Source organism: Colobus angolensis, unplaced genomic scaffold, assembly GCF_000951035.1.
Source record: "Colobus angolensis palliatus isolate OR3802 unplaced genomic scaffold, Cang.pa_1.0 Scaffold67, whole genome shotgun sequence".
Taxonomy (NCBI): Eukaryota; Metazoa; Chordata; class Mammalia; order Primates; family Cercopithecidae; genus Colobus; species Colobus angolensis.
Window position 1 is genome coordinate 8336108 of NW_012120376.1, and position 18044 is coordinate 8354151.

Sequence of the window (18044 nt, forward strand, 5' to 3'; positions counted from 1 at the left end):
GTACCCTAGAACTTAAAGTATAATAAAAAAAAAAAGCTGAATTAAATTTGAAGGTAATCACCTATCCACTTTAGGTTTAAAAAAAAAAAAAAAAGAAGATTGGACACAGAAATGACAGTAGCCAGATGAGATGAGTCTTGGTAAGGAAAGGCTCATGCTTAATTCTACAGTCCTGCTTTAATGTTTACTTTGTTTTTGAGCTCATTGAACAAGCATTAAAGTGGTGGGGAATGAGATTGATTCTCATCCACAGAAAAAGTCCGATTGTGTACCAAGTTTTTAATAGATGTATGTGTATGTCTATTTGTTGAAGAAGACTTATGGTAAGTACTCATATTCATATGGAATACAAGTATTCTCAACTCTAGTCACATTATGAGAGGTACATCTGTGTTCTTCTACTGTAGTCCTCCTGGAGTAGGTTAGCCAATCCTTCAATTTTTAAATTCTAAATCCCTGATAACACAGAGAAACCATTATTCTGCAATCATAAAATGGTAGAGATTCATACCTCTTTTTCTTGAACGACAAAGTGTGTGGCTTATCAAGATATGGAAGACTGTTTCCTGAATTGAGATTGTGATACTGACAATCTTATATCATGGATGTGTCCCAGAAAAAATAAAGCATCTTGGAGCATTGGGCACTATGTCAGGATCCAGTCAAATGCAGAAATGGAGTAGAAGTAAGGAAAAAATATAGAATAACACGGGAGAATCTAGAACTTTGGCCAGTAATAGGGTTGGAGTGTCCTAAGTTTCATTTTTGTTGGATACTAATTGTGTATTATGGTGAAGAGTAGAACTTAGTTTAAAATCACAGAAATAAAATCAGGGGAGGAATACTCAGGAATCTTTTGATTTCACATGACAGTGACCCAAGCCAAACTATCTTAAGTGAAGACAAAAATTTATAATTCACATAACTTATAAGTCCAGCAGTAACCGGTTTCAGATGTTAGTAGATCTAGAATACAGGGACTCAAACATAGTTACTCTGTCCCCATTTTCTTCTTTTAAGGTTGGCATTATTCTATTGAGACAGATTTTTTCATTTGGAAGACAGTAGACAGTCTCCAATATATAGTCCTTAAAATCTGTGATCCAGAAAGCATGCCACCATCTCTCTTTTCTTTCAAGTCTAAATCGAAAAGGTCATAAGGCCCATCTTGGTTCATATGCTTAACTCTGGCTCAATTTCTTAGCTAGGGTAATGTGGTATCAAAATTGAATGAGCCAGATTGTATGTTTATCAATGACATCAAATAAGGAGAGATGAGTGGATTGACAGTTCTATCAGAAATCCAAGACTGGAGCAGGGTGAAATATTTATCAAAGAAAGGGAGATGCTAACACTAACAAAAAAGACAGCTATTGATAAAAGGAAGTTAATTGAATCAGGCAAGAACTGCAGGAGCGCATTGCTTTGTGAGAAATTGCCAAAGCCAAAGGCGTTGAGAGGGAGAATATGTGTGGGATAAAGAGTGAGTGATACGGTCATGAGTGGGGAGGGGTAACAGTTTATGCTGAATCTCCATTTGATGTACAAGCTTCTGTTATATAATAATGAGACCCTTTTCATATATAGGATCAGACCAGTTAGAGGCATTATGGTACAAAATGTGCACAGTATGAACCAGGTACTAGGCAGTCTAGAGTTGGATGACCAAGGTGGGCACAGTTTTGGTCCATCAAATTTATGATGATGCTACATTGTGAGCATGTATATATTCTGCGAGTAATTAGATCTATGATATCAGAGACTCCACATCCAGAAGGTCCGAAAAGATGCAGGAAGCTCCCATGAAGAAGAAATAACTTTATGCAAAGCTGTGAAAATTCTAGAATTTCCCTGCATTTTCTCATGCAAAGAATTGTTCACCCACAGTTCAAGTCAATAAATATTTAAATCATTAATAAGCCAGTTATAATCTATATAATCTCTTCTTTTTGGATATTTATTTGCAATTATTATTGACAGTTTTAGAAAAGAAAGCAAAACAAGGAATTGCTGGTGTAGACACTGAATTTCCATGAACTTTAACTGTTGTTGATACTCTTCCTATTTTAAAGTTCTTAGAAATTTTATTAAAATTTTGATAATTTTCTGAATTTGCAGGAAGAACTAAATGTTATGACAGTCTGACTTGTTACTAGTGATACTTTTATGATTTTCTATTATTTTGGGAAAGGACAAACATAACAATGGTGTGGGAACTTACTATGAAATAAAGTATTATGGCTATTAGGATTAGATAGCTGCCTCATTGTTCAGCTCTACCCAGAGAATACTTGAATTATGGCACAGGCCTAACATGCCTAGTATCTATGGCATGTCAAACTAGAGACAGTGTTTTCCAAGAATATTATGTTCTGTGGAGTTTTCTTTGTCACAAAGGAGGCTATATCGTAATATTTTGGAGGAAGTATATATGGTTCCATCAAATGCCACACATTTGATAAAAATGGTCACCAAGTAAAGATTCTTTATTGAGATATTTAAAATAGAGAAATGTTGTCTCCTTGTGTGTTAAATAAAATAAAATAAATTAGAGAAATGTACAAAGAAATTTTTATACTCTTGCCTTTACCCTACTCAGAATTGAGGTTATCATGTTTTTCATATTTGCCTTTTTCTAAATTAAAGGAACATAGCATAGCAGGTATTGTTGATTTCTTTCACTAATCCACCCACAGATAATTATAGTTCAGATCACAGAGTAGTATAGATGATCATGCTCTGTGGCTGTATGGGAACCTTGACAGCAGTGCTGGCGGCTGGCCCCCTGGCCACCCTGGCAGCCTTAAGTGAAGTCGAGGCTGCCTCAGGACTGTGGGGGCCTCTGGGACCCCAACTGAGGGACAGCAGCCTGCAGCCTGATGCCATCATCCTGGGAGCTGATCCAGCAGTTGGTGATTAAGCTGTCCCAGGCAGTGTGGGCCAACAACCTGCACACAGTGCTTGGCTGTGCAAGATCCTGCCCAGCAGCCCCAAGCTCAGCATGCGCCTGGTCAACAGCCACTGCCTGCAGGATGGAATAGTACACCCAACAATGATAAAAGGTTTGGTGATTCTGGAAGACCTAAAGGCAGAAATGCTGTTCAACCCAGCAATCCCATTACTGGGTATATATAAAAGCAATGTAAATCATTCTCTTATAAAAACACATGCATGCGTATGCTCATTGTAGCACTATTAACAATAGGAAAGACATGGAATCAACCTAAATGCCCATCAGTGATAGGCTGGATAAAGAAAATGTGGTACATATACACCATGGAATACTATGCAGCCATAAAAAAACCAGCATGTCTTTTGTAGGGACATGGATGGAGCTGGAGGCCATTATATTTAGCAAATTTACTCAGGAACAGAAAACCAAATACTGCATGGTTTCACTTACAGGAGGAAAAGCTAAATGAGGTGAACACCTGGACACATAGAAAGGAACAACATACACTGGGGCCTACTGGAGGGTGGAGGGGGAGGAGGGAGAGGGAGAGGATCAGAAACAATAACTAATGGGTATCGGGCTTAATACTTGGGTGATGAAATAATCTGTACAACAAACTCCCAGGACACAAGTTTACCTATGTTGCAGACTTGCACTTGTATCTCTGAACTTAAAATAAAAGTTAAAAAAGAAAAAGAAAAAGAAATGGTTTGAAAACCCATACTGAAATTTTACTGTCCAGTTGAAGGATGCCCTGCGGGCTCTCACAGACCATTTTCTGAATTTTCTCTCATAAAGCAGCACTTTATGAAAATGCGTGCTGAGAACAGAAATGTAGTAATGAGACTTGAAAAGACACTTGGAGGACTGTGGCAAGATTTTTGAGTGCACGTGTGTCTGTCCCTATGCCAGTGGAATGGTATTACAGTCTCACATTTACTAAACTGGCCATGATCTCTGCAGAACCCAGATATCTACCTAGTTAGAAAAGGAAAATGTAGAACTGTCTATAAAGCTAGAGATTGTCCAATAAGACCGTTGAATCACTAAGCAACCAGCCAACTCCTAGACAGACACTCAAGAACCAGAAGCTTCAGAAATAAAACTAGTAGCTTTTTTTTGAATAATCTTGAAGCTCTAATGCCAGAAAGCAGACTCTTACAACACCTCTGAGATAGCCTCAGAAGTTGCGTTTACCATATCCCAAAGTGGTTTTGGTTACCTGTGACGTAGTTTTCTCCTATGCTTGTCATTGAGCCTGCAGCTGACTCCCTGCTGAACCTGTGGTGTGAGGTATTGATGAGGCTTCTGCCATAGAGTCTGTGTACCTACTACCTTGTCAATAGGAACCCTGATCCATGCCCTAGATTCAGAGGCTTGCTCTCTTAAGAAGAGCCTACCTCTTTCAAAAAATTGTAAATCCTGTTGCTGTTGAGCCAATTAATACTGTTGTTCAAGTGAACCTGGGTAAAAGTCTCTCTAATCCTTTGCAAGAAATAGGGAGCACATGCCCAAAGAATAGCGTTTCTTCAATTAATGTACAGACAGATATGTCTTATGCTTCACAAAACTTTGTACCTTCTGCACAGTGGGCTAGCCTTGATTCTTCTGTGTCTTCTTGTTCTCAAATCGATTTGTCGTTTGATTCTCAAGCGTCCCTTCCCATTAGTGTTCACACAGACATTTTTGCCCAGCTTGAAGCTAACTTCATCTATAACTGCTCAGAGTGATGCATTTATAGGCACTTGTTTCCAGTCAGGTGAGATCTTCAGAGAAACCAAAAGTAGTAGGATTGTTTAAGACTAAAACCATGGGATTGAGATGGGAAAGGCTGTGGGTAAAGCAAATTTGCCAGGGGCTAGAGGAAAGGAGAGATTGTCAGGTGAGATGGGGAGGTGGTGTAGATTAGACACTTAGTTAGAATGCTTGAGTTTGAGATATCTATTAGACATCCACCACTGAATTTAGTAATGTGGCAAAAGGTCCTAGACCATAAAGATTTTCACTTTTTAATGAGACTAGACCAAGCAGAATAAATAATTTCTGAAGTTGAAAACAGGTCTTTTGAAATAGCACAGGCAGACTGAAAAACAAGAGAAAAGTGAACAAAGCCTATAGGATTTACAGGACACCATTAAGCAAACAAATATTTGTATTCTGGGCATTTTAGAAGGAGAAAATTAGGGAAATGGTATAGCAAGCATATTTAATGAAATAATAGGTCAAAATTTTCCAATTCTTGAGAGAGGGCTGGACATCCAAATACAGGAATCTCAAAAAAACCCCAAATAGATTCAACCCAAACATGTCCTTTCCAAGACACATTTTAGTCAAATTGTCAGAAGCCAAAGACAAAGAAAAAACTTTAAAAAAAAAGCCAGGGAAAGGCATTGAATCATATGTAAGGGAATCCCCATTACACTAACAGTGGATTTCTCAGCAGAAGCCTTACAGGCCAGGAGAGAATGGAAGGATGTATTCAAAGTACTGAAAGAAAAAAAACCCCTGCTAGCCAACAATATTATGCCCAGCAAATTCATCCTTCAGGAATGAAGGAGAAATAAAATATGTGACAGACAAGCAAAAATGAAGGGAATTAATAGTCACCATACTAGACTTACAAGAAATGTTCAAGGGAGCCGTACATCTGGAAGAGAAAAAATGATGACCACCATGATGAAATATACAAAACTATAAACTCACTGGCAGAGCCAATAGAAAAAGGAAAAACAAAGGTATCAAATCTTATTACTACCAATCACAAAAATAGACAATAAGATAGGAAGTAAGGAACAAGCGATATACAAAACAACCAGAAAACAATAAATAAAATAATAGGAGTAAGTCATCACTTATCAACAATAATCTCAAATGTAAACAAGTTAAATGCCTACTTAAAGGTATTGACTAGTTGGGCACAGTGGCTTATGTCTGTAATCCCAGTACTTTGGGAGGCCTAAGTGGGTGGATCACTTGAGGCCAGGAGTTTGAGACCAGCCTGGTCAACATGGCGAAACACCATTTCTACTAAAAATACAAAAATTAGCTGGGCCTGGTGGCACATGCCTGTAATTTCAGCTACTCAGAGGCTGAGGCATGAGAATTACTTGAACCTGGGAGGTGGAGGTTGCAGTGAGCAGAGATCATACCACTGCATTCCAGTCTGGGTGACAGAGTGAGATGCCGTCTCAAAAAAAAAAAAAAAAAAAAAAGATGTTTACTGACTTTATGGTTAAAGAAACATGGCTCAACTATATGTTGCCTATAAGAAACTCACCTCACCTGTAAAGGCATTTTCAGGCTGAAAGTGAAGGGATGGAAAAAGATATTCCATATGAATGGAAATCAAAAGTAAACAGAAGTAGCTATGCTTATATCAGGCAAAACAGACTTCAAGTCAAAAGCTGTAAAAAAAAAAAACAAAAAACAAACAAACAAAAAAACCAAAGAAGGACATTACGTAAATAATAAAGGGATCAATTTAGCAAGAGAATATAGCAATATAAATATATATGCACCCAACACCAGGGTACCAAGGTATTTAAAGGAAATATTATTAGGTCTGAAGGGAGAGATAAGCTTTTATACAATAATACCTGGAGACTTCAACACCCCACTCTCAGCACTGGACAGATTGTCTAGAAAGAAAATCAACAAAGAAACATTGGATTTAAATTGCATCATTGACCAAATGGACCTACAAGATATTTGCAGAACATTTTACTCAACAGCTGCAGAAAACACATTCTTTTTATCAGTGCTAAGAATATATTCCGGGACTGACCATATGTCAGGACACACAAAAGTCTCAAAAATATTTTAAAAATTAAAATCAAATCAAGTATTTTACCTGACCACAATGGAATAAAACTAGAAATGAATAACAAGAACATTTGAAACTACGCAAATACATGGAAATCAAACAATGTGTTCCTGAACAACCAATGGGTGAAGAAAGAAATTAAGAATAAAAAATTCTTTGAAACAAATAAAAACAGAAATACAACATACCAAAACATGGGACACAGCAAAAGCAGTATTAAGAGGCAAGCTTATAGAGATAAATGCCTACATCAAAAAACCAGAAAGATTTCAAATAACCTAATGATGCATCTTAAGGAACTGGAGAAGCAAGAACAAACAAAAGCCAAAATTAGTAGAAGGAAAGAAATTATAAAGATCTGAGCAAAAATAAATGAGATTGAGACTAAAAATATACAAAAGATCAACAAAATAAAATGTGCTTAAACATCTTCAAAGATTTTGACCCCGTGTGTGTGTGTGTGTGTGTGTGAGAGAGAGAGAGAGAGAGAAAGAGACAGAGAGAGAGAGACAGGGTCTCAGTCTGTCACCCAGGCTGGAGTGCAGTGGTGAGATCCTGGTGCATTGCAGCCTCAACCTCCTTGGCTCAAGTGATCCTCCCGCTTCAGCCTCCCAAGTAGCTGGGACTACAGGTGCATGCCATCACACCCAGCTACTTTTTTTATTTTTGTGTATAGACAGGTTTTCGTCATGTTGCCCAGGCTGGTTTCGAACTCCTAAGCTCAAGCAATCCACCTGCATTGACGTTCCAAAATGCTGGGATTTCAGGCATGAACCACTGTGCCCAGTCAAATTAGAGCCTTTAAAAAACAAGTAGCTTGTAGAAAAGCTTATGATAATTGCTCGAACCTTAAGTAATAAAGACATTTTTCATTTGTACATTTGTGCTTTTACTAATTGAACATTTATTCAGTACCTATTATATAGTAGACACTATTATATGTAGTAGACCACCATTTCTGCCCTCAAGTCTAGAAGCCAAGGCCATTCCCCTGTAGCTCAGAAAGAAGATAAATAGGGAGGAAGTGAGTCCAGTTAGCAGCTTATATGAGTCTCCTGGTTCATTACTTAATCCTCATTAAAATCTTATTGTGTGTGTTGGGGGTAGGATGGAAGCAAAATACTGTTTTGTTAGTTCCCATGCTCTTTGGGATCTTTACGTTCCTTTTGAAAGTGAGAAAATAAACAGGAGATCCACATTCTTCACAAGAGATATGGATGTGGAAAGGAGAAGGATTTTGAGAGAAGTCAAGAGCCATAGGGTGGAATAATATGGGCTTGTGTATACTTGCAACTTCCTAAAGAGAATCATGTCCCAAAAGGCTTCTAACAAAGCTTGTTGAGAGCTTGGAAAAATGAGATAGGTAAAAAATCAAGGTCACTTGATCTGTTCTGGGACCCCTCATTCATTTGTCCACCCACCCATCTGTCCTTTCGTCCACCCATCCATCCATCCATCCATCCATCCATCCATCCATCCATCCATCCATCCATCCATCCATCCATCTATCCATCATTCATCCATTTAAGAACTATTTACTGAGCACTTACCGTTGCTTGGCATTGCAGATGAAATTGTGATTAAGAAGTTATTGTCCCTGCACTCCAGTGCCTTACAGACTAGAGGTGAATATGGATTTACATCTATAACCATTATTATGATATTACCAGTGAAAAAGCACAGAACACCATGGAGAAATATAACTTGGGGCTCATTCTTCTTTTCATTTCTCTATTCTCAAAATTCCATTTTATCATTCTCTAATTTATCAGCTCCCATTCACTAGTAACCCACAACAATCTGATTTCTTCCTACCCAACCCAACTTCCTACCCAACTTTCACATTTGCTGAAAATGGCTAAGATCAACAACAATCCAGTCGTCAGTTCTCACACTTTCATTCTTCCTATTAATCGCTCTCTGTAGCATTTCACATTGACAACAAACTATGTTTCTTGAGACATCTCTTCCCATAAATTTGATAGGTCAATTGCCTTTCTTATTAACACCTCTGCTGTTTCTGCTCTTTAAATTTTGGGACAATCCTTAGCATTTAATATTTAAGCCTTTTCTATACATGCTTTTATATATGACCTCATTTATTCCCATATCATTAACTACCATGTACATTTTAAGGATTGTGAAATTCATAGATCTGGTTCCAAATTCAGATGGGCATTTAACTTATTTTAAAAGAGAAGTTAACTTAATTCAAAACCAAATTTATCATCTCCATAGCTTTTTGTTTTGTTTTGACTGAAACTAATAGTGGTAACATTTACTCAGTCTCCTTGGATTGAAATTTTGTGCTCCTATTTCACAATATTTCTTCTACCAAAATTTCTTTCTTTACCCCCTCTGAAAACATTTATTTTCTCTCTAACTTAGGTTGAGTTATTCAATTAAGTAACTAAATAGAATAAAACCATATTCATTTCACTATTAACACTTAACAGGTTGTAATTTATTTCCAAGTCCTTCCCACTGAATTGAAGTTTAACTCTTTATTGAGTACTTGATAACCATCAGAGAGCTTAGTACATAGTAGCAACTCATCAATGAAATCTTAAATTCTTAAATTCTTTTTTTCTTCTCTCTTTTTTTCATACCTAGTCCCACAGATAATTCTTAAATTCTTTAAAGATTCACAAGCTTTTTGACCATATCCTTGAAGGCTTGTTTTACCTGTTGGTTCCTTAGGGTGTAAATAAAGGGGTTCAACAAAGGAGCAACTGAAGTAATGAGTAGAGCTACTCCCTTGTTGAATGTATCCCCTTCTTTTGCAGAGGGATTAATGTACATAAACATGCAGCTTCCATAAGAGAGGGAGATGACAATCATGTGGGAAGAACAAGTGGAAAAGGCTTTTGTCCTTTGCTGAGCAGAGGGGAGTTTCAGAATAGTCTTGATAATGAATGTATAGGAGAGAATCACTAGCACCAGAGTGACCACTAGGGTCACAGATGCCACAAGAATGACAACCTTCTCTATGAGGCTTGTGTCTGAACATGAGAGTTCCAGAAGAGGCTCATAGTCACAGAAATAATGATTCAGCCTGTTGGATGCACAAAAGTCCTGCTGACACATCAGGGTGATTGGTGGTATAATAGCCATTAGCCCACCCAGCCAAGAGCAGAAAATCAGCTGGGTGCAGACTCTGCTGCTCATGATGGTGGTGTAATGCAGAGGTTTGCAGATGGCCACATAGCGGTCATAGGACATGGCAGCCAGAAGGTAAAACTCTGTGGCCCCAAGGAGTATGGCAAAGAAATACTGAGTGAAGCAGCCAGCAAAGCTGATACTCTTGTCCCCTGTTGTGATGCTAATCAGGACCCTGGGAATGAAGATGTTTGTGAAGGAAATTTCCAAGAAGGAGAAGTTCCGGAGAAGGAAATACATGGGAGTCTGAAGGTGGGAGTCCAGTAAGGTGAGGATGAGGATAATCAGATTTCCAAGGATGCTGAGTAAATACGTAAGGAAAAGAAAGGTGAAAACTGCCACCTGGAGTTCAGGGATATCTGTTAGACCCAGAAGGATGAACTCAGTTAAAACGGTTTTATTTTTCATTGTTGAAAAAATTTTGAGTCTCAAAGTGAAAAAGAGAGTAGTAACCAAAGGTGAGAAAGGAAGAGGTGCTCTGAAATGAACAGATGGAGTCTGACAAGAACAAAAAGAAATGGACGATGAACTCCTCTGATGACATGGTTCAGACCAGTGGCCCATTTGAATGATGTTGGATCCTTCCCAGTCCCATTTGCCCTATGGAGGAAAATTCTTGTCATTGTTTTTCCACATTGTACTCTCCCTAGTGCTCACATGAGGCAAGTGTCTGCCTCATAGATGATGTTCAAAAAGTTGTGAAATAAGTTAATAAAATAATGTCTCCAGCTGCTACCTCCTTCCAGAATATTTATTTATTTCCCCCAATGTTAACTTTATTTCTCATTGACCCCATTCATTGCCCCACTTCCTTTGTGTGCCTAACTCTTCTCAGAATTGTTGTTTTTCTTACTCTTCCCTACCTTTTTTTCATATAAATATAGCAGTTTCTCATTTTTCTTTGGGTTCAGTTTCCTTAATTCCCTTGAAGCAAAAAAAGTATCATCTTCCCACTTCTTTCCAGGGGACTCTCCAAATTCTTAGCCTATGTCTGTCTGTTAGATTCAAATATCTGTGTATTAGGGTTATGCTATTCTGTCCTTTGAAACATTCTACATACTTTCTAGGGGTCAGTAAATATTAGAGTAGAATACTTCCTCAAACACATTCAGAATCTTTAGATCTAGAATTTTGCTTTCCTGTAAGGGTAGGGAGATTCTATTACATTCCAAGGAAATTTTAGGATGTTAAGAATATTTAAAGCAAGAATTTTAAAACCAGGGATCTACTAATCCCTAGATTAGATTTACTATGTCTGTAAATCCATTAAATTATGTGTAAAACATTTTGTGTATGTGGGCATGTGAATTTTATGGGGAAAATGTATAAAGCTATGATACAGGATTTTCTGGGAGATTCCATACTTGAGTACTTCATGGGCATTTCAAAGAAGTTTCTACTTATTTGTGAGCTCATACAGGTAAAGAGTCACATTATCTGGGAGTGCCCTTATTGATTTATTCAAGATTTCTTTCTAGTTACATTTTTATAAATGTTTATAAGGCAGCAGCTTTAAAGCATTTTTGATTAAAATTCATTCTAAATTATGTATATTTTAATAAACACATATAGATCTCACTTAAAAGTTTTATAGAGCGTTTCTTACTACATATGGTATAATCTTTTTTTTTTTTGAGACACAGTCTTACTCTGTCACCCAGGCTGGAGCACAGTAGCATGATCATGACTCACTTCAGCCTTGATCTCCTGGGCTCAAGTGATCCTCCTACCCCAGCTTCCTGAGTAGCTGGGACCGCAGGCATGCACTACCATCCCCAGATAATAATTATTTTTTTTTATGTTTTGTGAAGATGAGGTCTCATTATGTTGCCCAGGCTGGTTTTGAACTCCTGGGCTCAAATGATCCTCTCACTTTGGCCTCCCAAAGTGCTGAGATTACAGATGTGAGGCACTGTACCTGGTCATGTGATAAAATCTGATATTTTCTATTTAATTTTTAAAATGCTGGTTGCAGCCCACTAAATTAATTTTATAACCTCTTATTGGGTGGCAGTCAACAGTTGAAATCAGGGATCAAGAAAAGTTATTGTAAATAACTTAGGGAACAAACTTTAAATATGCAACTGAGAGAAGAGGGTCCAGAGAGGTTAGCTTGGAGATGGGTTGGTGGTGCTGAGGATGGTAACCAGAGAGCATCAGCTGCAGATGCCCTTCCCTCCTGGTTACTAACCTGGAGTCTTCAGGGAGTGGTTGAATATTCACATCTGCATCAGTTTCAGGCTTTACAACTCCTGAGAAGTAAAATAAATGAAGCTATAAACAGTTAACACACTTCCTGACTTGACTGTCCAAATGACTATTGCGAGATTTTAATCCTAAATGTTCTTGGTGGTAAATTAAAATTAGAAGGCGACATAATTACAAAATAGTACAAGATTTGTTGCATTTTTTTTTTTACCTTTTCTGCCAGCAAGTTCTATACTACATTTCATAGAAATACACAAATTTCCAAACTTCTCTTGGTAAGAAGTAGTCTGCTGCTTCTGTTTTTTATCATCTCAGTGGGGATTTGCTGATCTCTGTTCTTCAACTAATTAAACAGGAGTTGAATCAGAGTTTTTGGACATCCTCTTTTTAAAGCATAGCCAATAACTAGAACACTAAAACAACGACTTTGAGAAGCAGAGTACTCTTGAATTTTTCTGTTGTAGGAGAAATAAGCTGATAATCTCAGAAGGCATAATATGAATTCCCTGTCCTACCCCAGATTAAACTTTACCCAGAGTGACACAGGTTATACATGCTCTATTGAGAGCATGCACTAGGGATCAATTGAGTAAAGAAACACAAGTTCCCTAGGGGATCTTCATCTGGAACAGGCTAATGAATGTCCTTTGTGAATAACTTTGGGAACAAACTTTAAATAGACAGCTGAGAGAAGAGGGTCCAGGGAGACTAGTTAGGAGATGTATTGGTGGTGGTGGGGGAGGTATCCAGAGGGCATCAGCCACAGAGAAGAAGAGTATGGAGTCATTATAGTTTTCTTTCTCAGGTGGGTTGTCATAGCTGGACTTGGCTATGGAAAAACAGGTTGGGTGGAACCATTTGGAGGTCCTATAAAGCCACACTTTGTTTTTTTAACTTTTATATTAGGTTCAGGGGTACATGTGCAAGTTTGTTGTATAGGTAGACTTGTGTCATGAAGGTTTGGTGTACATATTATTTCGTCACCCAGCTACTAAGCATAGTACCCGATAGTTATTTTTTTTCTGATCTTCTTCCTCTTACTCTCCTCCCTCAAATAGGCCCCAGTGTCTGTTGTTCTCCTCTTTGTGTCCATTTGTTCTCATTTAGCTTGCACTTATAAGTGAGAACATGCAGTATTTGGTTTTCTGTTCCTACATTAATTTGTTAAGTATAATGGCTTCCAGCTCCATTCATATTCCTGCAGAGGACATGATCTTGCTCTTTTCTTATGGCTGCATAGTATTCAATGGTGAATAGGTACCACATTTTCTTTATCCAGTCTCCTGTTGATGGACTTTTAGGTTGATTCTATGTCTTTGCTATTGTGACTAGTTCTCCAATGAACTTAGATATGGTTTTGCTGTGTCTCTACCAAATCTCCTCTTGAATTGTAGCTCCCATAGTTCCCTCATTTTGTGGGAGGAACCCATTGGGAGATAATTGAATCAGGGGGTGGTTTACCCCATACTGTTCTCATGGTAGTAAATAAGTCTCACGAGATCTGATAGTTTTATAAGGGGAAACTCCTTTTACTTGGCTATCATTCTCTTCTCTTGTCTGCCACCATGTGAGATGTGCAGAAGGGAAAAGCCCTTCTGCCATGATTGTGATGCCTCCGCAGCCATGTGGAACTGTGAGTCCACTAAACCTCTTTCTTTTGTAAGTTGCCAAGTCTTGGGTACGTCTTTATCAGCAGTGTGAAAATGGACTAATACAGTAAATTGGTATCAGGAGTGGGGTGCTGCTGAAAAGATAACCAAAAATGTGGAAGCGACTTTGGAACTGGGTAACAGGCAGAGGTTGGAACAGTTTGAAGGGCTCAGAAGACAGGAAAATGTGGGTAAGTTTGGAACTTCCTAGAGACTTGTTGAATGGCTTTGTCCAAAATGCTGATAGCAATATGGGCAATAAAGTCCAGGCTGAGGTGCTCTCAGATGGAAATGAAGAACTAGTTGGGAACTGGAGCAAAGGTAACTCTTGTTATGTTTTAGCAAAGAGACTGGCAGCATTATCCCCCTGCCCTAGAGATTTGTGGAACTTTGAACTTGAGATAGATGATTTAAGGTATCTGGCAGAAGAACTTTCTAAGCAGCAAAGCATTCAAGAGGTGACTTGGGTGCTGTTAAAGGCATTCAGTTTTATAAGACAGTAGAGCATAAAAGTTTGGAAAATTTGCAGCCTGATGATGTGATAGAAAGGAAAATCCAATTTTCTGAGCAAAAATTCAAGCTGGCTGCAGAAATTTGCAAAAGTAACAAGGAGCCAAATGTTAATCCCCAAGACTATGGGGAAAATGTCTCCAGGGCATGTCAGAAGTCTTCATGTCAGCCCCTCCCATCACAGGCCAGGAGGCCTAGGAGGAAAAAATGGTTTCATGGGTCAGGCCCAGGGTTCTTGTGCTGAGTGCAGCCTAGGGACTTGGTGCCCTGCATCTTAGCTGCTCCAGCTGTGGCTGAGAGGGGCCAATGTAAAGCTCAGGCCATGGCTTCAGAAGGTGCAAGCCCCAAGCCTTGGCAGCTTCCACTTGATGTTGAGCCTGTGGGAGCACAGAAGTCAAGAATTGGGGTTTGGGAACCTCTACTTAGATTTCAGAGGATGTATGGAAATGCCTGAATGCATGCAGAAGTTTGCTGTGGGAGTGGGGCCCTCATGGAGAAACTCTGGTAGGGCAATGCAGAAGGGAAATGTGGGCTGGAGCCCCCACTCAGAGTCCCTACTGGGGCACTGCCTAGTGGAGGTATGAGAAGAGGGCCACAGTCCTCCAGACCCCAGAATGGCAGATCCACCAACAGCTTGCACTGTTCACCTGGAAAAATCACAGACATTCAATGCCAGACTGTGAAAGCAGCTGGGAAGGAGGCTGTACCCCGCAAAGCCACAGGGGCAGAGCTTCCCAAGACCATGGGAACCCACCTTTTGCATCAGCATGGCCTTGCTGTGAGACATGGAGTCAAAGGAGATCATTTTGGAGATTTAAGATTTGACTGCCCCTCTGGATTTCAAACTTACATGGGGCCTGTAGATCCATTGTTTTGGACAATTTTTCCCATTTGGAATGAGTGTATTTCACCAATGCCTGTATCCTCATTGTATCTAGCAAGCAACTAACTTACTTTTGATTTTACCAGCTTATAGGCAGAAGGGACTTGCCTTATCTTGGATGAGACTTTGGATTGTTGGACTTTTGAGTTAATGCTGAAATGAGTTAAGACTTTAGGGGACTGTTGGGAAGGCATGATTGGTTTTGAAACGTGAGGACATGAGATTTGGGAGGGGCCAGGGACAGAATGATGTGGTTTGGGTGTGTCCCCACCAAAATCTCATCTTGAATTGTTGCTCTCACACTTCTCTCATTTTGTGGGAGAAACCCAGTGGGAGATAATTGAATCATGGGAGCAGTTTCTCCCATACTGTTCTGGTAGTGAATGAGTCTCATAAGATCTAATGATTTTATAAGGGGAAACCCCTTTCACTTGGCTCTCATTCTCTTCTCTTGTCTGTGGCTATTTGAGACATACTTTCACCTTCTGCCATGATTGTGAGGCCTCCCCAGCCACGTGGAACTGTGAGTCCATTAAACCTGTTTCTTTTGTAAATTGCCCAGTCAGCACCATGAAAATGGACTAATACAAACATACACATTTATGTGTCTTTATGGCAGAATAATTTATATTCCTGCATTAGTGTGTTCTCACACTGCTACAAAGAAATACCTGAGACTGGGTAATTTATAAAGAAAAGAGGATTAATTGGTTTACAGGTCTATGGGCTCTACCAGAAGCACACTGGCTTCTGCTTCTGGAGAGACCTCAGGGAACTTACAATCATGATGGAAGGTGAAGAAGAAGCAGGCATGTCTTACATAACCAGAACAGGAGCAAGAGAGAGAGGAGTGGGAGGTGATACACACTTTAAAATAATCACATTTGCTAGAACTCATTATTGTGATGGCAGCACTGAGGGGGAATGTTGTGAAACCATGAAAAACCACCTGCATAATCCAATCATCTCCCACAAGGGCCCTGCTCCAGCACTGGGGATTACATTTCAACATGAGATTCAAGTGGGGGCATATCCAAACCATATTATTCTTCCTCTGACCCTGCCCAAATCTCATGTATTCTCACATTTTGAAATGTAATCATGCTTTCCCAACAGTCCCCCAAAGTTTTAACTCATTTCAGCATTAACTCTAAAGTCCACAGGCCAAAGCCTCATCTGAGACAAGGCTAGTCCCTTCCACTTATAAGCCTGTAAAATAAAAAATAAGTTAGTCACTTCCAAGATAGAACTGATATATGGCCATTGGGTAAATCCTTCTATTCTAAAAGGGAGAAATCAGCCAAAAGAAAGGGGCTACATGCTCCAATGAAAGTCTGAAACCCAGAAAGGCAGTCACTAAATTTTAAAGCTCCAAAATAATTTCCTTTGACTCCATGTCACACATCCAGGAAACACTGATGCAAAGGGTGGGCTGCCAAGGCCTTGGACAGTTCCACACCTGTGGCTTTGTAGGGATCAACCTCTGTGTCTGCTCTCATGGGCTGGTGTTGAGTGCTTGTGGGTTTTTCAGGTGCATGGTGCAAATTGTTGGTGGCTCTACCATTCTGGGATCTGGAGGATGGTGGCTGCCTTCTCACAGATGCAGTGCCCCACTGGGAACTCTGTATGGGGGGCCACAATCCCACATTTTCCCTCCACTGCCTTAGTAGAGGTTCTCCATGAGGGCTCTACCCTTGCAGCAAGCTTCTGCTGGGACATCCAGGCTTTTCCAAATATCCTGTGAAATCTAGATGGAGCTTTCCAAGCCTCAACTTTTGTGTTCTGTGACCTGTGGGCTTAACACCATGTGGAAGCCACCAAGGCTTATGTCTTGCACCCTCTGAAGCAACAGCCTGAGTACCTGGACCCCTTTGAGCCATGGCTGGAGCTGCAGTGGTTGGGATGCAGGTAGCAGTGTCCCAAGGATGTGCAGGGCAGTGCCTGCCTCAAAGGTCTCTGAAATACCTATGAGGCCTTTTCCCTGTTGTCTTGACTATCAGCACTTGCGTTCCTTTTAGATTTGCAAATTTTTGTAGCCCCACTTGAATTCTTCCCCTGAGAATGGGCTTTCTTTTTCTACCACATAACCAGGCTGCAATTTTTTCAAATCTTTACTCTGCTTCCTCTTTAGATATAAGTTCCAATTTCATATCATTTATTTGCTCACATATATGAGCACAGATTGTTATAAGCAGCCAGGCCACATCTCAGCTGGACATCTGTAATCCCAGCACTTTGGGAGGCCAAGATGGATAGATCATTTAAGGCGAGGAGGTCAAGACCAGCCTGGCCAACATAGCAAAACTCCATCTCTACTGAAAACACACACATACACACACACACACACACACACACACACACACACACACACGCACAAAGAAAAAAGTTAGCCAGTTGTATAATCCCAGCTACTTGGGAGGCTGAGACAGGAGAATTACTTCAACCCAGGAGGCAGAGGTTACACTGAGTCGAGACTGGACCACTGCATTCCATCCATTAATCTGTTGATGAATGCTTAGGTTGATTCCATCTCTTGGCTATTGTAAACAGAGCTGCAATACACAAGGGACTGGAGATATCTCTTTAACATATGAATTTCCTTTCCTTTGAATATATACCTAGTAGTAGGTTTTCTGGATTATATGGTAGTTGCATTTTCAGTTTTTTTGAGGTGCCTCCATACTGTTTTCCATAATAGCTGTACTAATTTACATTCCTACCAACAATGTGCAAGGGATTCCTCTTTTTTTTTTGATAGTCTCACTCTGTCACCCATGCTGGAGTGCAGTGGTGTGATCTCAGCTCACTGCAACTTCCACTTTCCGGGTTCAAGCAATTCTCCTCCCTTAGACTCCTGAG

At 39.6% G+C, this 18044-nt stretch overlaps 1 protein-coding gene and 1 pseudogene across 1 annotated transcript; one reads left to right on the top strand and one right to left on the bottom strand.

Moving 5' to 3' along the window:
* The first annotated feature begins 2879 nt into the window (after positions 1-2879).
* Positions 2880-4753, top strand: LOC105500621 (annotated as a pseudogene).
* A 4660-nt stretch (positions 4754-9413) lies between these two features.
* On the bottom strand, positions 9414-10343 carry LOC105500586 (olfactory receptor 2AP1). Its single transcript, XM_011926191.1, has one exon. It carries the CDS (start codon positions 10341-10343, stop codon positions 9414-9416), a length of 930 nt encoding a protein of 309 aa, XP_011781581.1.
* Positions 10344-18044: the final 7701 nt, after the last annotated feature.

Bases quoted from the DNA above. Each gene is read 5' to 3' on its own strand.
- LOC105500586 (XM_011926191.1), bottom strand. From the start codon at position 10,343: ATGAAAAATAAAACCGTTTTAACTGAGTTCATCCTTCTGGGTCTAACA.